At 43.2% G+C, this 21,450-nt stretch overlaps 1 protein-coding gene across 4 annotated transcripts in view; it reads right to left on the reverse strand.

Moving 5' to 3' along the window:
• Positions 1–9,651: 9,651 nt before the first annotated feature.
• CEP112 (centrosomal protein 112) overlaps positions 9,652–21,450 on the reverse strand; it is a 171,800-nt gene continuing 160,001 nt past the window's right edge. For 3 of the 4 annotated variants that reach the window (XM_054846683.1, XM_054846680.1, XM_054846681.1), the window contains 3 exons: positions 13,823–13,924; positions 11,428–11,492; positions 9,652–10,040 (listed from right to left, as the gene is read on the reverse strand). In XM_054846683.1, coding sequence (XP_054702658.1) covers positions 10,037–10,040; positions 11,428–11,492; positions 13,823–13,924 — 171 coding nt within the window. In that variant the 3' untranslated portion in view covers positions 9,652–10,036. Of the gene's footprint in view, positions 10,041–11,427; positions 11,493–13,822; positions 13,925–21,450 lie in introns of those variants that run through there. The other variant, XR_008579771.1, reaches the window with a different exon arrangement.

The raw sequence follows: 21,450 nt of genomic DNA on the forward strand, positions 1-21,450 counted from the left end.
ATGCTGTGGAGGGGAAAGGCTTGAACCCGCCTGCCCAGTAAATAACTCGCCCTGGAAGGGTTCCCTGCTACAAAGCCGGCTGCGAGCAAGGGCAAAGGCTGCGACCTCGGGGTACAAACATCTGCAGGAGACTCCAGGGAGTCCCAGGACTCAACGGAGGGTGATTTCAGCAAGGCTTTAACCACAGCCTTCACCCAAACACTGGAAGTAGCCATCATGCCACAGGCAAGTGAGGGAGGTGTTTCCTCTACTGTTTCCTCTGTCGTTCTCTCCAGCCTAATCTTTTGTGCCCCGTGCGACGTAGCTCTGAGGCCGTGCTTGCGAGAGATGCGTTTTACAGCATTGTTCTTCACCAGCTTGGAAACAGAAGAAAAGTCAGCTTAGGAAGAAACTTTTGTAAAAAAAATTGTGACTGATAATTGCAATCCCTGAAAATATTTTTAGCTAGACCAAACCACTGTATAATACGTAATTATGTTTCTATAATGACAGAACAGTATTGCAGGCAAGTAAAGTGTGCAAAGAAGAAGTCAAAGCAGCAAAAAGTAAAATAAAAAAAATAATCACAAATTAAAAAGAGAAGGTAATTAATGTACACCAAATTCAGGGAAGAAATTACAAATCAAGAAAAAGGATACGGTAAAATCTCTAACTAGCAGAACTGAAGACAGTTCAAAGGACAATTATTTTTAAGAAAATGTTACAGCCAAAGATGATGTGCATGATATGTGCCCGCTGTTCATCAAAATGAAAGACTAATGGTCAAAAGGCAAAAGTGTTCTGGATTTGGAAAAAAGCCAGGTAGGCTATTAGAACGGAGATGAAACCTTCCTATTGCAAAAGACAACATAAGAATATATGATACAGCTTACAGTAAAACATGACTATCAGCAAAGCTGCCTAAGACTTTTCCAGAACCTGGTCTCGCAGCTTGGCAGGCCACTGCCACGCTCTGTAAGACGTCCCGCTTGGAGGGGAATGTCCGGGGGACCGCAGAAGACAGCTATGTTGTGTCAATATTTAAAGACATGGGGGGGATGTTCCACATTATTATTGACCTGAATCCTGAGTTTAATTCCAAGGGGGATAAAAGACTGATGCTCAATAAATAAAGATTTAAAAGACTGCATTATAATTAATGCCAGTCTATTTAATAATGTCCTATTGAATTAGCTTGGTATTATTTTTCATGGGATTTTAGAGAAGAAACGTGATGATATCTAAAAGAGAGGAAATTACAACCTGTTGTGAGATTGAGGGAACTTGCTCTGTTCTGCTTAAAAAGGTTTAATCAGAGAGGATCTGATCACAGTCAGTGAGAATGTAGAAGAGGATTTCAATAATACTTGGGTAGTAGTTCTTTTTCTGATAGAGATGTTCTATTTCAGCCAAACCCACTGGATTTGAAGCAGAACATTAAATCAGGGAAGTTTTAGGAATGGTTTCCCTAGGCCATTCCTGAGTCCCTTTTGGTCTTTAGATCTCTAAACACAAGTTTCTAAGCACCCATGCAGCTATGTCATAGCTTAGCACTCATGAGTATACATATGTTTACTTGGAAACAGTGGTCACATAAAATAAAAGAAAAAAGAGAGAAATAAAGGTCTGTAGATCCAGAGAGATCTGCACATATCAATTAGAAAGCTTCTAGTAGTCACATGAATTTCAAAATATTATTTCAGTTTAAGCTTGGCACTTCTCACCCTCTTCCTTACAATGACTATGTACCTGACAACAACTATCTGGCCAAAACCCAGCATCTTCTGTAACACTTGGAGGCAAAGGGCCATCAGTCCCTCCTCCACCACCAAGGATCCAACATCCTACAGATTAACGTAACACCAGCCATAATCGTCAAAACACATGTGCAGGTTGCAGAGGCTCAACCCGAGCAAAGCACTCCTCTTCCTCTGCGAGGATAAAAGGGAGGCAGAGCGATGAATTGGGGAGCGCTCACCCGCACTCCTGGCAGGGACGTTCCCCACGGGGGACCCGGGGCGGTCCAGCCCCCGACACTCACACATGTCTCTGGATGCTCAGGCCCATCTGTTGAGGTGGCGTCACGCCAAGCCATGAGGGGCTAGATCCCACACGAGGCTCAGCATCGCAACAACTCAGCACCGCTCCTCACAACGGTGCGGGCTCGCTCCTGAGAGCAAAGCTCTGGCATCAAGAGCAATAGTCAAGCATTGCCTGGAGAGAAGGGATCAACCCCCACCAGAGATGTGTGAAAGAAAACAGTCCCCAGCCTTTATTAGATCCATCAGAAAGGTTAAATAACTTAATTCCACCAACATATCACAGTACTACTGATGCACAAACCCACTCCACATGGGAAGCCACTTCTACTGGTATGAAACCCCACCAACTTACTGCGAGGTAAAACCTTCAGTCATCCTTTGCAGATAAGGTGTTCCTATGAGAATTTCTACAGTCACCCAACAGCAAAGCTGGAGCTGCTGATGCAGAGGGCTGTGCATGCAGTTCATGGTGTGCCGAAGGAGTTTTTGGGCAGGAAGAAGGTAGTGATATGTACAATACTGCTGTTTAGAAAAGGACTGCCTCAGCTTTGAGGAAGAACACTTGGGAGCATAAACCAGCTCAGGTATCATCTGCACTGAAGGCAGAGGCTAACCATCAAACCTGGCTGTAGGTCTGGAACCCCCTGAAGATCCCTAGTCATCAGCACATCCAAGCATGGGGATGGGCCTGGACTTAAGTGCAGGCCTAAGATTAAGTGTTTGCACATGTGCTTTATTGAATTAGGGCCAAGGGTTCAGGTGGGAAGTGTCCTGCTGGGAACTGGCCGGTTTGTCCATGATCTGCAAGGCTCCAGCCCTGTCGTTGTTGGGGCAGGGTGTGGGGTGGCAGCTGGACCCCATTGCTGTAACTGGAGCTTGTCTGCAGGTGCCCAGTTACTTTTTTATTACACCCAGTATTTATATTTCAAACCGTAGCATAGCAGCCCAGCAGTTTATGGCACCCATAGAGCTGGTAGGAGGAACCATGGTAAAGGTCTGGGGGTGGGGAAAGTACTGAAACATCACTGGGGCCACCATGTGGGGATAGAGTTGGCAGGGGATGCTCCTCTGGTCAGCTGCTCTGTGCATGTGCTGCTGCAGAAAGGGGGATCCACGTGTTTGCTGTCCTCTTGTTTAACTTCTTCTGCCTTTCGAGCCGGGAAGCTGGGCCTTGTTCAAACCCTGTAAGCTCTAAGGGAAATTTTCAGGAGATCGAAGTTGGTGCTAGGTGCAGAAGTTGTGGGTCTCGCTGCTCCTTGCTCAGGAGCGAGCTGGGGGAAATGTAACTCATGAAGCCCCACGTGTCCATCTCTGTGCCCATGGGAGGCTCAAATCCTCCTTCTCTATGCTAAATGCTCCAGCAACAGGAGGGTGAGCTTGGATCCGTTGCGTGACACAAGCCCCAGGAGCTGGACCAACTGGCCAGACGTGCAGATGACAGCCCAGAGGGCCTGTTGATCACTGTTTCATGGCAGGTTTTATTGCTTTGCACGTGTTCAGATGCAGCCACAAACAGGTGTCTTTCCAGCCGTGCCCAGGGCAGCAAAACAGGTACGTGCATTTCCGTGTCTGCCTCCAGCAGAAGGACACGTCCACCTCATAGATGTGGCAGCCACATCTTACAAAACCGCTCGATGCTCATGTGCCAAGTGAGGAGAAGCCAAGAGAGCAACTCCAAGTCTCCAAGCCCATGCCAGCTGGATCCTGCTGCTCTTGGCATTTCCCGAGTGGAGCAGCAGAGAACTGCCCTGCTTGCTGTACCCTCCACAGGAGATGTTGGTAATATAGGTGGTCCTCCACAGTGAACCTGATGGATATCAAACCTACAGGGTTGGTCTAGAGCCAGCTGCAGTCTCCTGAAAGTTTCCCTTTGAGTTTAAAAGGTTTGGATTAGGCCCAGCCTCATGGCTGTAAAGGCAGGAAAGGTTTAAACATGAGGATAGCAAATCCTGCGATAAAATTGGGTCTCTATTATGAAGTCAGGGGAGAAAATGGAGACTGTCGCTTTTGGTGTGTTACTCAAAACCTTTAAAAAGAGGCAAAGCAGGTGGTTGGACCATGGCTAGCTTTGCAACGTGCCTGTCACCTCTACCTAACCCTGCCTGCTCTGCAGCTTCACCATCACTTTAGCTATGAGACACCTGCATTAAAAACACCTTTGCACTCCTCAGTCCAAGGCTGGCACCCTGACCGATACTAAATCTCACACAAGTAGGCTAAAAATCTGGGTTAAGCAGAGGACTGAAGAAATATAACTCAAGTTTCCTCACTCCATTTGGCCAAAGCATCTTCACACAGATGCAGCTGCTGTTCTGCTCCGCTATTTGAGCTCTGAATTTCTCTTGCAGGAAGCAAATGAGGAGAAGGAATAGGGGAATTGTCTTCTCTTCCTCTGCCTGCAAACTCCTGCACAGCAGTTTTGATTCAAATACATTGATTGCTGATACGAACAGGACGCTGAGCTCGTTCAGGCAGGGTGAGCCACGGGCCGGGTGTTTTTGGTGGAGGACTCACGGGCACTGAGTGCCATCAGTGCTCGCTGCCAGTGCCATGGGCCTCTGCGCTTTCCTGGGGGAAAGGAAAACACGGCTTCATGGGTTGGAGGTGTTCTCAGGCTGCTGGTGAGGTCAAATGGAAATACTAAATACAGCATTCAAGATATCCTGTACGGTCTGTGAGCATCAATTACATACGCAGCTGAGTTGGCACTTTGAGGTTTCATCCAACAGAGCTTCACAAACATGAGCTTCAGCACCTCTTCAGGGAAGAGGCCGTGAGTACCTTCTGCTAGCGGGCTACACAATGTACCCTGGCGCAGCGGCAGTGTGCAGCAGAGCCAGGAGCAGCTCCTGTCTCCCAGTGCCAGTTCCCCATCCCTTCCCTGAGCTGTCCTCTGACAGGAACCCGGGACAAACGACATTTCACCTATTGCAGCCCAGGGAAGAGGAGGGAGAGGGGAGGAAGAGCTGATTAAAATCAGAGTTTTCATTCAGACTTTTCATTCTAGATTCAAATCTATACTGAAATTAGTCAGCCAATGACCTCATCCAACAGCGATGAACAAACAAGAAGATGACAAGCAAGTGTCGATAAGTCTCAGAAGACGTAACATCATTCCTGAGCACAATTAAACACAGCCTTACAAACATTCAGGCTCTGACTGTTCATGAAATCCATATGGAGTCATTAGCCTTCTTAGGTCTGTTTTTCCACCACCCTTAGATGCAGAATGAGAGCCTGACCGTATAAAAACATACTGAGATTTAGGTACGCTCTGAATTTAAAGAAAAAGAGCCATTTCTGAGGAATCCCTTTCTAAAAATGCTTGCTCTGGAAGAAGAATGTTCAACTGTGAATCCACAGGCCATTGCAGACAAACTCCTGTGATCGACCAGCTGCGTCTCCAGTGCCGTGTTAGATGGCTGAGTCTGTGCTACAGCTAGCGGTGGAGTTCAGCAGGGAGGAAACCAGCTGGTCCACAACTGCATCAGTATTGTGTGTTACGGGGTAGGTGGTACCTCTCAGGTCATAGACTGTCAACTAAACCTCATTAAACATGTCCGCACCCTCCAGGAGTTCTCAGTGCTATTGCATTGGTCCTCAGTGAAGAGACAAGGGTGGTTTGGTAGAGTCCTTGATTTCAGCTCAGGATCACTTTGACCGACAGAATTCTTATGAATTCTAGGTCCAGAATTTTAATAAATTCCTTGAAGCCTTGCTTTGGGCAAAAGTGGGCAAAGTTAACTTCAGCATTAGTTTGGCTGGGATAAGACAACTGCAGAATTAGGACCCACAACCTTCTTTTGAAATGATGGCCAAATCTGCCTGTTGTTAAACTTCGATATCAAGCTTCAAATGGGAGAAGAACAAGATTCCTAAAGTATAAATCTGGTGAATAGATGTTATGAAATTGGAAGTATTGTGTTCTAACTTAACTGCCCAGCTGATATAAAGGTATTCCTTTATTTTGCTCATTTTACGAACTCACATTTCCTTGTTTTCTGTCGTAAGTCTGATACATGTGCTGACATATATAATGCACATCTCCCTTTCCACTAAGCTATATGCTTGTGCAGCACGCGAGACAAAACAGGCTGTTGGGACCCAGCTGCGCAGATAAAATTGTTCTAGAGAGCTGCTCAAAGGAGGTCGCAGCTCTAAATTCTCCTTGTGTGAAGGTAATCCGTGTGCCCAGCTTCCCAAGGCTCTTCTGAAAATGCTGCCTTGAGTATTGGATATACCTGGGTTAAAATGAAAATTAAGTTCACCATTGCTAGCAACAGCATTAGGAGAACCATCAGGAAAGCAAAGGTCTCTTCTCCGAAGGAGGCCCTGAAGCAAGCGCAGCACGTAACGGCCAGTAGCCAGCGGTCAGGTTCATGGGATGAAGGCTGGATCGGCAGGGATCAGCACTGGGGACTGCAAAGCAAGGGCATGACACAAGGTCTTCACGCTTTTCTATTGCCATGTTTGTCTGTGAGTGAAGGAGAGATCATCTCATGGTAGCAAATGGTAAATAAACGATATTTTGTCCAGGGGCTTGGCTTTTTTTACATTATTACAAATGTCAGATAACATGAAAGAGCGCTGCATAATTGCTATGTAGAAGTGTCACAAACGGCTCCCAAACGGAGCACACACACAGACAGTCTTTGTCTCTCACGTTTTTGCAGGATCAGATCCTTCTTCAGTTCTTTCAATGCTTTTTCCAAAAAAATAATTTCTAGTTTAGGGAGGAAAAGTTTTATTTAATTATCTTCATTTTTTTTTTTTGTTTGAATTGACCAACTGCGTATCTTCCACAGGCTTTATCAAAGAAGCCACCAGTACCAGAGCACATCTAATTTTAAGTGGGCTTTAGTTGGCAGACTTAAAATTGATCATGCATTTTAGTTTCAGTAACTTGCAATTTCTGCACTCTTTGATAGCGCACTTTAAAGAACAAGTCTTCTTTAATGACAAAGGCTTAAAAGAAATGACCTTTCTGAACAAAATATCAAAGCTTAGAAAAGATAGTTCCTTGAAAAAAAAAGTCTGAATTAAAATGACCTTGTGTTCTGAAACTTTTTCATACAATATCTGACGTTTTACTTTTCCTTTGTACCCTCAGAACGAGACCAAGTATAATTTAGTAGTGTGGTGCCTCCAGTACATTTTGTGATTTGGGAAGTACTTGCAGTGCATTAAGATAATTAAAAAAAAGAAAAAATAAATCAGATCTCACATACGCTATCAAGCCTGCTCGTCGCTAGAATCAAAGCTGTGCGTGCTTTTCAGAAAATTCTGTAAAACACTGTAAGATATTCTAGTGATCGCAAATATTTTCTTCTAGTCACAATAAAATCTTTTTCCTTGCAGCAAAATCATTTCTCAGTTTGAAACCACAGTCGGTAGAGATTTGGGCAAGTAACAGGCGTATCTGCTGTCACCAGGACAATTAAAGCAGTGTTGGAGTAGAAAGCAGAGGGCTGGGAGAAGGAGGGAGGTTGTATCCCTTTTCTTCCAACTGCACCAGAAATGAGCAGATTTGTTACGTGTAACACAAGAACTGTGAGTGGCACTGAAATAAAGTGTCACCTTGATAAGGGTCACCTCCCTTGACACTGGTGAAAAATGTTATGATGCTTTTTCTTGTGGGGTTTTATACAGAGTGAAACAATCCTCTCTCCCGCAGCGAAAATCAGTAAAATTAAATAAATAAAAAGTACAAATAAAGCTCTAACTGTACTCAAGCTGGTTTCACCAGAGCTTGTTTTATGGGTAATGAAGTCAACTACTGGCAGCTGGCAATTCCTCACCTAGCAGGTGGAAAGAGAGGTAGAGGGCAAGTAATATCTATGAAAACACTTCACATCCTGCAATTTGGACTCTAACTCTCACTTGTTACAAAAATGATCAAAGAAACGTTAACAGTAACTACAAGAGAACTCCAACCAACCTTCAATTTAATTTCTTATCAGGTTTACAAGCACCTTCAAAATGATCCTCACACTGATGCTGGAGAGTTTCCCAGAGTTTTAAAACTCCCAGATTGATCAAGATCTACTTTTCACAAGCTGCTTTTTGATCATCAATGACATCAGCAACCCAATTCCATCAAAAAGAAGGAAACTGAGGCCTGAATTCAACTAGCTAGAAGAGAGTCCATGTGGTTCTTTACAGATGTACCTCCCTTTACTGGTTTCAGAAGCACTACGACCACCCAGATACCATGCAAAACCACAAGCACAACAGCAGAACCAAAAATGCCTCGTTCCCTTCCCGCACGAGAAGGGAGGTTTCACAGTCCCAATGTCTGCCATTTGGATGCAGGGCCATATCCAGCGGGTAAATCCCAGCGCGCGCAGCCTGCAGCCCTCTGAGCTCCGGGTTGCTTCTCCCGAAGAGCCCAGCCATCGCTGCCATGGGCCTCTCTGAGTAAATACACTTCATTTTACTGCCCACAATTAACTAAATGCATCCTAACAAATTCCTCCTACTAAAACTCACCGTTGCCCCAGGTGAGGCTTTGTGGCACCTGCCACAGCACCTCCTCGCTTATCAGAGCCATGACAACCCCTTATCTATAATTAGAAGAATCACTTGTTGATTCAAGGAAGGTGGAAAACCTGCCCAGGCCCAGACCAGACTGACAATCAGCAAAGTTGGAGCCTGTATTTGGCAAGGAGCTCCCCGCCGGCGCTGCCAGGAGGTGGGGGTGGATGGAGCCCAGCCTGCCAAAGCCTCTCCTCATTGATCTCCATGCCAGGCGGAGATAAGAGCGCAGCTGGTGAGCTGGGACTCGGTGGGACAGCCGCCTCCAGCCGCGGGCACTCAAGTGGTCCAGGACCCTCCGAATCCTGCCCGCACGGCGGCACGTGAGCCGCCGGGGCGAGGGAGGAGAGGTGGCCGTCCCCGTCAGCAGCGATACGGAGGGTCTCGCTGCTGCTGCCAGTGCCACAGCTGGACTTAGAAGACAGGAATTTCTGGCCCCCTCTCAAACACTCAGACCGTTAACTGTGCCTTGATACGAATGCTGCCGGCAGGATGGTGCCTGGGGAAAAAAAAAGCTATTCTTGTATTCGGCATATCTAAATTTACAGATTACAAATGTACTAATGTACACTCTGGCTCGCGGATGGCCAAGAGATAAGGAAGCCTTCCCATGCCTGGGAGGGAGAGCCAGCTCTGAGGATGACTCCCAGTCCGGGTCCTTCAGCTTTCCACTGCGGCTCAAACCTCATCCCTGCAAACCCTCGGAGTCTGCTTACATGTGCCAGGATCATCCAAAAGACCCTGCACGCGCCCGTGCGGAATCACAGCTGCACCCGTTACGGCTCTTTTTCAATAACGCCCCATAACTGTGTTATCAGTAAATGACGAAGGACCTTCCCGTGACTGGTGTATGCAACCCCAACGACAGATATAACTGGCAACGGTGGCTGCATTTGTCATCGTGGTGTTTTCATTCTCGCTACAAGATTTTTCCTTGAAACACAGCATGAAATATTCTCCCAGTTAACAAAGCCATACAAAACTCTCATATGCACTGTGGCTACTTAGGTGAGTGAGATGCCCAAGCAGGACAATAATGTCAAAACAAAATAGTACAAAATAATAATATTTTAATATTATGTAAACACATGGACACAAAACAATGTCAAAATATGTTAAAATATCTTGGACAATAATAATAGAAAATGGGATTTCCTTCATGTATAAAAGTGAAAATAATGGTAACAAAAATATTAGTAGAAGAAACTCTACTCGCTCAGTAAGCAAGCTCAGCACGGAGTCAAACACAGTATATCGAAAGCATAAGTCTGTAATAAGATAATGATAAAAAAATAATGGAAGGAAGATACAACTAAAAACATGCTGGCACGAGCAATGGATGTGTTTTCATGAACTTCATTGCATTTTATGTGCTAACAAAACAGCCACTGATCTTTGCATTTTAATTTACAAGAGCCAAATCTTCAAACCTATTCAAAGCAGTCCATTTGGCAATCGAAGAAATCCAACAGCTCCAGCAGCTACCTGAAAAAGAAGAGAATCTCATTAGTTATATCTTATTATTCTCACAACAAAACCACAGCAGGCTGAAGCCAGGGCTGGGTCCGGCCAGCAGCGGGGCTGGATACAGCCGCGATGGCTGCTGTGTCGGGTGCTGGAGCACGCAGGGGAGCGTGCCGCGGCGGAGCCGCGTTACCTCTGCAGCCACGGGCACGCACGTGTGTTAAAGCGGCAAAAAGCAGTATTCCAGTGAAGGAGGGTCAGGTAAACGCTAACGCAAAATTTAGCGTGAACGTAGCCTTGGAAAAAAAGATCTGGGCGGGAAGATAACGTCCCTGAACGGAAGCAGCACAAAAGCTTCTAGAGACTACGAGCAAACGTCGCGGCAGCCGCGCCGGGAGAGGAGCTGCTGTGTGCCGTGCTGGCTGTCCCTGCCCTTCCTCTCCGTCAGGACGTGGCTGGGGCTCCTTCCACCCCCGGCGCTTCGGTCATTTGTGGCCTGGCCTGATCTAGTGGTACATGATTAGTCATCTTTTTAAATAGCTGTTCTCCTAACTGTGAAGGCACTAATTCAGAATAAGCTTGAGACAAAATGCATCCCTTTCTAACGCTACTGCTGCTATTGGAGAGAGTCTAGAGACTACATTACAGCTTTATATTTATCTAACAAAGTTACCTACACTGGACATATTACCAAGAATCTACAACATTTTCAGTTTCCAATTAGCTTTAGCTACTTCTCATTAACAAAAATTTAGGATTAATATTTTCAGACAGCTTTCACACTCTTAACATTTTTAGAAATGTTTAAATATCTTACAAATTTTTAGGCTATTTTTACAAGCACGCATTCTTATTTGCAGAAATCCTCATGTGAGATAAGAAAGGATCATCAAAGTCTATAAATGTAAAAAAGATGGAGTGGCTTTCCTAGGAAGTTTCCTTTTACTCACCTCTCCATGTGAATCACTTACTCTAAAGGCACAGCAAGGCTTTTTATGGCTGCAGCACTTGCCATAATTTATATTGGAGGGTGTAAACGTCTGAAAAAAGCTCAGGCTCACGAAGATCCGGTACTTTGAAGATGGGATCTGTAATATTCCGCATTGCATCATTGTTTTCTATCTTAAAAGGAGGTGGCATCACCGCAGAGCTGCAGCTGTGCGCCGAGCCAGTGTCTCATCATGAACGTCGAGGCAAAGCCCAGACTTGTAATGCACCTGCGAGTTCTCTAATCTTGCTCTAATAGTACTGACTAAGCACTGGGAAAATTCTCAGACGCTTGTTTACTGAAAATAAGGATCTTTTAAAACTGCAACCATATTTGAGTGTTTTAATTAAGCCGTAAAACTTCAATAACTGGGATCCGCAGGTGTGAAATGGTACAAATTGATCAAAGATAATCACGTACCTTCTGCCGTGGTAGGCGTTCAGCTCTTCCTGGAGGACAGAGACTCTTTTCTGCAGAATATTTACCTGTAAAATACATCTCACGTGAAAACGGTGTACAAAATTCTAATTAATACATTTGCGCTCATTTCATGAAGGGTGTTTTTCTCGTTTATCCTGCCTAAATAAAATGCAATATCCCTTTAGCTGCATACTAGAACTAATACTTGATAGAAGACTGTTAGCACGGCCCCCCCGGCCCCGCTCCAGCCGCACACTACCTACTCCTTTCAACAGGATTTAAACTCAGCTGGTGGTACCGTATGGGTTATGCAAGGGTTCAGGAGCTCCAGTTCCACTCTCGACTCCCATACGAAGCCTGTGCTCCGATCCCCGCACTTTTGCTCTTGCAATGAAGGTGCTCACCTGCTCTTGAAGTGTATGAAACTTCATGTTTATTAATACACCGTGGCCACTTTTGGATGGCTCACCAAGAGCGGACAATCGGGCAGTGCACTTTATATTTAGCAACATTTTTAGTAAACTTTGCCCAAGCCTCAAGTATTTTCTTTTTCTTTTATTTTTATCACTGCTTGGTGCTTTTACCCAGCCTACCCTCTTCATCCTCCTCCAACAATAAATAATCCTGACAGGTGCAGAGATTCCACTGCCCTTCTTGTCTGATGTTTTCAAACAGGAATTTCAACAATTTTCAAAGACCAGGACACCTGTGCTTCAGAAAGAGCCTCGCTTACTGAGGGGTCTGCGACGACAGCGTACCGCTGGAAATACAGCCGGCAGCTACCTATTTCTGGGATAGCACCCAGGTTTTACTGTGTGTAGTTACTTTTACTCTTTTGAAATGCTGCTGCTGCTTACAGAAGCCCTGCAGGTGGATATCAGATTCTATTTTTTTTTAACTCATTAAAAGGTGTGGTATTCTTATATTAGCTCCAGAGTAACGCTTCCTACCAGACAGTGCTAATAGTCGACCACACTTTAAAAATAGCTCTTCACTATCGACTGGAAATAGATTTCCCCAGTGGTCCTTAACTCTTTATTTCCCACAACTATTTGAATGAGAAAGAGCATCACTTCCAACAGGAATCCCTTGACATGTAAACAGAGAGTTTACAACCACAGCGTTGAAGTTGTGTCACTACTAGCAGACAGGAATATGAAAGTTTCCCCCTATGAAAATTACCTACTTCTATTAAAGGCACACTTTGCCAGGGGAAGTGTGTCATGCATAGCAAAAAATGCTTACGCATTGTAAAGAAGGGGGGAAAAAAGGAAACAAAAAGCAAATACATTAAATTACCAATCATCTTCATAGAGAGAGATTGCATAAGAAAGAGAAATGGAGAGTTTGTAGATCTAGAATTGCTTGAAAAACGGTCCTGAAAATTGGTAGGAGTGTGCTGGTATCAAACCTAACCTTGCACACCGTGTCTTCAGGGCTTCTGCTCTTCCAGAGCCCGTAGGCAGCTCGGAGTCACCAGCACTGCCTTGTCTTCCATTTCTCCCCGTGAGCCCAGGATAGCTCCCAGCCCTGCCCGACACCATTCAACGCGCCGTCCTGCACGGGGCTGTACACGAACTGTGTCAGCCTTTTCTTTGGTTTACCATTATTCCACATCTATGATCACTCTTCTTTATTGCTATTTAGCCTTCCTCATGTGAGTTCAGGCAACAATGACATTTTGGTTTTTTCCAGCTCCTGATATACCGAATAGGACAGCATCAAATAACTTCTGTGGGAACCATGTACAAGAAACACCCAATTAATTAGTAATTCCCTACTTACATTGACACTCTGATATTTCCTGTTTTATAGACTATTTCATATAAATAATATTGATTCTATATTATTTTAGATGAGCTAGTGTTTTGCAATATTACAGAGGAGTTACAGAAGTCTAGTAGAGCCTCTTTATACTGGAAAATGTAGAAATAACACGATGATCATTTGGAGCACTATCTTAAAAGAAATATCCTATTTGCTTTATTATGTAGGCTGAAAGAAAACAAAATGATTTCTCGTCCTCTTCTGCACCCTTTACATGCATCCTTTAAATGATTCCCTCAGGAGAAACAGGGTAAGGAAGATGAGAGATAACTGTGTGCTATATTTGAAGGGTTGAGAAAAAAACCCTAATGGTGAATACAGCATAATTTCTACTTTCAATTGTGAACTGAAGCAAAATCTCGATCAAAAGATACAATATGGTAGCTCTCAAGGTGAGGAAACTGGGGGAGAAAAGCCTCGTGAAAGATGACTCAGAAGCAGGTGAGTGCTGCCATAATTTGGTTTTGAGGCTCATTCAGTATTTTTGGCCAAATTTTAGATGGTCATAATTTCTTTCTAGAAGAGATGATTTTTATCTGGACCAAAAAGATGAATAATAAGAATTTACCTGAGATTTTAAAGATACAATGGTGTCTTCAAGTTCCTGTCTCAAAGATGCTGGCATCAGACCTTTGAGTGTGCTTTCATATTCTTGTCGTATATGGGTCACCTGTAACAGAACAAAAAGAAATTTATATATAGACGGCTACTCTTGGAAACCGGAGAGTAACTTTTTTGCTTCTTTTGCCCAAATTGGAGTCCAAGTAAATGCAGAATTGGGATATCAAGGGAAAGGGAAGGAGAGAGAAGAAAGATCAGCAAAGACCTGTAAAGAGCAAAAGAGGTAAAAAAGAGGAAGAAAGGAAAAAGAAAACCTAAGAATAAAGAATATATGGAGAGGAGGAAAAACATAATGAAAAGGCAACAGTAAAAGGCATTTGTTGGGACATGGTCTGAAGAAGCAATAACCATTCCCAAATCTACCTCATTAGACTATTTATACAGACATACACTTTGCAAATGGATGGTCAGAAGCTTTCTTTTTGTCTTTGGTGGGATCTGAACCAGGTCAGTAGAGTGATATTTGCCCCTTACTCCCTTAGACAAGGTGAATTACTGTTTCCCAAGATTTTTTTTACAAAATTTCTCAACTTCTAGGCGCTTTTAAAGCCTTTTTTTATGTATTGTGCAACTATTTTTCATCGCACTTTGGATCTTCCTCAACTTCATCGATGCTACGGGACTTTCAACAAACAGGTTCGAGTATCTTAGACATTATGAAATCAGATGTTGACACCAAAATGATTACTTCTAAAGGAGGACATTTTAGTCCTTAACCTTATTCACCAGATGCTGAGTAAACAGTGCAGTTACAAAGCGATGTTCAATGAAGACAGATCAGCTGGAAGGACTGTGCTTCACGTCTCTCTGGTGGGGTTGCATTTGCTGAACCTTGACCCAGGAAAAGCACGGAGAGTCTGGTCCAGCTCTGTCCATTGAGTGGCACAGGACTGCTCGCACACATTTTACTTGGCTGAATCAGGGCCTCACATCTGTACTTAACTTCCAATAGGATTAACTGCTTAATTCAAATTAAGCAAGTACTTAGGTGTTTTTCTGGATTAGCAGCTGAATATGTAAATAAAGGATAAAAGGGATTCAATAACAGATTAACTTATAAAATATCTTTAAACGTTCAAATTGATTCTTTTTTCCAATGATTTACACACCAACGCCATTTTGTGTTAATTTTGTTTTAGTTACCAAATTGCTTAAATCTACCATTGTGACCACAAATCAAAACCTCACTCTTAGATCTGAAGAAGCCACGAGTTGTAACTTCCAGCTCGCAGCTTGCAGGGAGCGCACACGCTTAAACACGTGAGAACCGAACACAAAGTTCACTGCAAGATGTGCCAATTACCATCTTTCGGAAAAAGCAGGTCATGCCAAAATATGCATTATGCATAATACAATTATCAATACAAAAGGAATAAAACAATCTGACGAAACTTTAGGAAAATTCTATCTGTGAGTCATTCCAACAGGCAGAAGAAATCTCCAAATCTCTATGCAAATAGGCAATTAGAGGCTTTCCTTGTGAGCTGCAAGTGATGCCACTATGCAAATCTAAAGAAAAAAAAAATGGTGAGCCAGGAAACCTTGTTTGAACTCTGCTTGTATATAACCCAGTGATCAAAATTTACGTTTTTGAAAGTTACTCCGATAAATTTATGCTACTACTTCTATAAAGGCTTACAAAGCTATGCATAGGTGCTTTGCCAGGATAAATATTTTCTGAGCCAACAGCTCATTTGGGTGGGGACCTTGATAGAGCAGAAACATATATTTCAGTTAATTCAACATGTTACATTTGGTCGTGGTGAAACGGGACCAGAAACAGGCAGCTAGAAGAGCAAAATCCCTTTATTTCCTAAATTTTGAAGAAATAAGATCTATTTCATGATTAAGAGGATCTGGATGATCGATCACCTTGCCAATACATTGGGGTGACCCAACCAGCACAGAAACTCCATCGCAGGGGCCTGACTCGCACTCCCTCTCTCCACGTACAGGCGATGCAGAGGTCAGGAGCTGAGCCTGGACTCCGATAAAACTCACTGCACCACGACCTAGCCGTGCCTACAGAGCAGCTGGGACTCGCACCAGCTTCCGCAGGTGCCAGGCACGCAGCAGCAGCCCCTTAGTGGGATTTTTCCTAGAGGAAAGGCAAGAAAGTTTCATTCTGAGTAGATGCAACAAAAATGTTAATACAGCTCTGCGAGCGAAAGAATAATGTTCTAATTGTGCAACAGTCTTCTTTCAACCAGGTCACAGCTTTTAATAGTTTAATCTGCAAGTGTCGCCTAAATAGATGCTTTCACAACGCTGTTAACGTTTGCTATTAACTCTGCAAAGGAGCAAGGGGATTGTTCCCTTTTGACGAAGGTGTTTTTTGGAAAATCAGGAAGAAATACCTATTGTGCTTTAAAGTACAGATATATATTACTGGGTCAGCTGAAAATGGAGAGAGAAAATGAGAAATAAGCCCCGATGGCTGCAGTATTGCTTGGGGCTGATGTTGTTATTTCAGAGAGAAGGCACGCACTTTTTTTTTGCAGTGAAAACTGTTCTTTGGCATACAACTGCAATTTGTTTGTTTGCTAAGACAAAATATGTTACTTTCAACTGTGCTCACTAATAATTGCATCACAATAAGATGAAAATAAGATCCCAGCTGTTTCCTGTCATATTATGACAAACAACACACTGATATTTTTGGCTGAAGTTACTGTCAAGGTTTATTGACCCGAGAGATTAAAATAGTGCATGGCAAAAATCTGAATCACTTCTTACAACTGAAAAATAACATATAGTGGGCTAATGTATACAAATTTTAATGCGGGAAGGTTTTTATTTTTTAACACTTATTTTTGACCAATGAAAGCTATGTCTGCAGGGATTTTTTTTTTACTTTTTTTTTTGTGCCTTAAAGGCTTTTTTGTTCTTTTATAGCCTCAAGCTGCCTCCCTAGGATCCACAAATACTGTGTCTCCTCTTGCACTCTTGAGAGATGTTTAAAATTGCAATTCTTCAGCCCTCAGGAGGGCTTTAGTCTGCTGGATGGGGATAGCTCTATTTCATTTACTGTTGCGTTCGCTTTTCTTCAGTCCTGAAAAAGCTTTTTTTGAAAATTCATTTTGGTGAGTTGATTTAATCCATGAACCCCCAGGAAGGTTTTATAGCTTTTAATATTAAGCTGCCACACTGGTCTTTGTTTATTCAGGTTGGTGGCTAACATATGAGGTTTAAAGTTTTACCATCAATCATCTTTGGTGTCAGTAGAAACAACTGCCAGCTGAAGTTGCCACACATAGCTCATGTGTGCTTAGTCACATGAGAAATCAGAAAAAAGAAGACACAAATATTCACACGATTATACAAAGTGATGCATAAAGCAGGGAAGTTATAATTTCACAGACTGCAATGAGATCTTGTCATAGTTGAGCACTGACCATTCTCAAAAGAGATGAAAGTTGGTTTTGATGCCCAGAAGAGAAATATCCAAACCGGAGCTTTCCAAACCAAGCAGTCAGGCCTGGCCCAATGCTTTTCAGCAGTGAAAGACGAGTTTCAATTTTACCACTTCAAGGAGTCTTCAGGTGGCACAATTCAGTTTTGCAGCTAACTCCTCATTGCTAAAAGCTTCAGAAGGATGTTTGTGGGGCTGGGTCAGAAGCAGAAGGGAGGACAGGACCGATCGGGAACAAGTCCCATCGGCACTGTAGTCATTCTCCTTCCTTTTTGAAAGAAACAACTTAAGCACATCCAGGAGAAACACAGCACCTTCAAGACGACCAGATGCATTTTAGTCCCTGTGCTAAGAATAGCCTGGAAAGCAGAGGATATTCTGCTTCTCTTCCATGCTTTGCTATATGGCCACAACCACGCCAGATCTTCTTCAGGTTCGAGACAGCCAGCTCTCCACTTCTTATTTCCAAGAGGTCTGTGATGCTGCATTTATAATCCAGAACTCACTGGCCCTGGTGCAAAATCCTCATCTCATTAAAAAAAAAAATAAAAAAAAAATTAGAAAACCAAACCCAAATGCAATCTTCTCCAGATTGCCCAATTGTAAATTACTTGATTTGAATCAGAGAGGCATAAGGAAAATACAAATGAAACCCTGACGTATACATTGCCAAAGCAAATGAAGGCACCGCAGAAGCGTTGTTCAAGTTCCTTTAAAAAAATAAATCTTGTCTCGAAGGGCATAAAGTTAACATTTTATTTATGTCAGATAAGAATCAAAAGGCAGCTCACTTAACTAAGGTGCTGTGGTTTTCTAGTACCTTAATTTCTGCCTGTTTACAATATTTGTGAAGGATCATAATTCCACGTGTGCCAGGAAATACTAAGATAATGACCAAAAGGCCTAATTAGGACCATTTAATTATTATCAATTTTTCTCCATGTTTCAGGGGAGTAAGACGATAAAAGTAATTTCCTGTCTCTCTCAAATCCTTGCCTGCATTATTTAAACAATGGTATGTTATAATGCTGCTTAAAAGAGAAATCTTTTTTAAAAGGTTATGCATCTGCTCTGCAATACCCTTCTCTGAAAGAAGACATGAAAGATCTGCTGCAATAAATCTGAAAACCGGTTAGGGTACCAAAAAGGTAAAAATAACTCCTTCAGCCTTAGGCAAACCATTTAATCTCAGGCTAAAGTCTCATCCTTCTAAATGAGGATGATAATAATAACAACAACAATATTGCATAGGTCAGCTTCATTCAGGTGATGTGAAGATCACTGACGTAATTTTCTGAAAGCACGCTGAAAAGGGCAAGCGAAGGGGAAATTACTACAATGCCATCTCAATTAAAAAAAAAAATATAAAAAACCCAACAACCCAAAAACTGAACCACCACCTAAAGAAAGTCAAAGTAATGATTAATCACAGCTCATTTGTGTTCTCCTTAATTGCAGCAACTCCTCCTCTGCTTCTCAGCACTCCTAAACTCTAACTGAGCATAGCTCTGCTCCCACCAAACTGCCACGAGTCTACGTGGGCCCCTTCCTCCATCAGCTGGCTGGGGGACCTGGGCAACGTCTATAACCCAGGAACCAAATCTACCAACATCTCCAATTTCCTTAAATTTCAGATCTCTCAGGGTTCTGCTGTAAGAGAATATTTAATCAGAGCTTGAAATCTTCTCCAACAAGTTTTCCGAATGAAGAGTCAAAGGATGTATCCATTTTTTTCAATGAAGACCAAGGTCTGAGCGTTTGTCTTTTCACAATATTATCAAATACGAATATCTGCTGCTTTTCAGTCCACGTTCTCTCTTATTTCAGGCAGTGGGAATTTCTGTTCTTACTGTGCAACGTACACTGAAATATGGTTCTTCCAGATTTAGAGAAATAGAATGCAACTTGATACAAATGCTCTCAAGTTCTTAAGAAAAGTAATGAACACTATAAATCGCATGAATTTGGCTGAGCTGAAAACAGTAACCAAGTAAGATCAGCTGAGCAAGTTATTTTGTCAAGTGTACACCATGTTGTTCTCCACTGAGAAAATACTGCTGGAAAACCTCCTCTGTTCCGACAGTTTCAATAAAAGATAAATTGGTGGCATAGCTGTCCTCTTTGTTTTTCTGTCTTTAGCTAGTAAACCATCTGAGCGTCCAAGACATTTTTGCCTTGTTGTTTTACTAACCCGCGGGGACCTCCAGTTATGCCGAGCTGCTCGCTGCACACTGAGCTTTCTGCTCTAAGTCGGTTTGTGTTTTGTTTTTTTTTTTCCAACCTGCATCCAAGAGGCCTTATTACTTTGGTGGCTTGTATTTCGATCTCTTTCTTTTCTTAACCAAGATCTCCCACCTGGAAAATCCTCTGTAGTTAAGCGATCTGAGTCTATATAATTCATAGCTGCAAAGGAAGGGAAGGCAGGCAAAACTTTAAAAAAAAAACAACACAAAAAACACCAGTGGGCTGCATATGGCGAGAACAGCATTCTTGGGATTACGCGAGTTGGAGAGGAATAAAAGCTTTCACTGTCAACACCACAGAACAACCAGGAATGTTGTGGCTAGAAAATTCGCGCTGTTCTCTCAGCCTCCCCCTCTCCAGGGCTCCGCTATTGTTCCAGCTGGGATTTGGAGGATCCCCGACTTCTTTTCCCTTCCTTCCAAATGACTCATCGCAGATGCCATCTTTGTCCCCAAGCACTATTTCCTTCAGCTCTCGCAACTGCCGGGCTGCCATCGGCCGGAGGGGCCGTTACTGCAGCAGGAGCGGTCTTCCCCTCCGTGGGGCAGGGGGGGCTTGGCTCACACCCCCAGACCCGCAGCGACAAAACCTAAACCAGCCCGGCCACTCTCCGAAGCTGAAAACACATGGTGTTCATTTCTAGCTCTGTCGACTCCTAATTCGCTATCAGGATAATTAAGTCTGAAATAAAGACATAAGCATCTTTGACACCACCACTGGAATGTATTTATGTATTTCAGTTTTACATTCCAGCATGTGTTACCTTCTATATAATCCCTTCCATCCTGGGGTGGCTCAGCAAGTCAAGGTCTCAGTGTCTGATACGCAGAGGTGCTGAGTGCTCGCTGAGGACAAGGGAGAGCTGACAAAGCTCAGCAGCGTACAGGATTAGGCTCAGTATTTCCACACTGACTGTGTGAACAAGCACATCTTTGTAGATAATAATCAGAAGCTACTTTTACTATCACCATTTCCCCTCTTTCAAGAACAAAAACCTAATCAGCATCTCAACTGGGAAAGAAGCTGCCAGGTTTCCACAGCATCGCGGCTGGTAAGAGCCCGCTCGGCTTCGGGCAGGGGTGAGGATGGGCAGAGCAGGAGACAGCCACTGCTGCGCTTCCCGCATGGACATCTGGTCAATGGCATTTTGTGCTGATTGAACTGCAGACAAAATAATACTTCAGAAATTAAATTATGTTAAAGCTCAGCATAAAGCTGGCCTTTTTCAGTCCTTCTTAGCTTCATCCAGGCACCTCATCACCTAGAGAAAATGAATGGGCAGTTTACTAATCGAGCACGCATCGCTGAGAGCCTGCGCTGGAGATCAGGTGTCTCTGCTCTTCTCTTCTGCCATCCGACTGACTCCTCCAAGACATTTCTTCTTTTTTTTTAATTCCTTGCATTAAATACCAGCACCATTGTCCCTTGTAGTCCTACTTTAAACACTTCTGAAAGAACAAAATTCCCTTAATTGATAATATGCAAGCAAACCAGTGACGCTCTAAAATGATGTCCTGCTCTTAAAGGAAAGATCTTTCTCAGTCACTACTATTTAAGACGACGAGCTAGAAAACTGACATTTTAAAATAGTCTCTAATTCCTGCATGCCGGCATATGCTTCTATTCCTTTTTGGTAAAATTCCTCTTTTTCCTTTTAACTCTTTGTTCTGTAGTTTCTGTTTTACTGTCTTTCTCCAGCTGGCCACTTCGTTCCAATAATTCATTCCATTCTATGAAGTAGGTGTATATTTGTGTATTTTCCAGTTGTGTCTGATTACCAAAGCTAACATTTGATCATTGACTTCCACACGTACATCATCATCATCTACCTCTTTTCCCTTTGACAGTTGCACAGTTGGTGAGAGCCTTCTCTCCCGCAGTTCCTGCCATATGGAGCTCCTGGGAACTTTCAACTCCAT

This window comes from Grus americana, chromosome 18 (assembly GCF_028858705.1).
Source record: "Grus americana isolate bGruAme1 chromosome 18, bGruAme1.mat, whole genome shotgun sequence".
NCBI lineage: Eukaryota > Metazoa > Chordata > Aves > Gruiformes > Gruidae > Grus > Grus americana.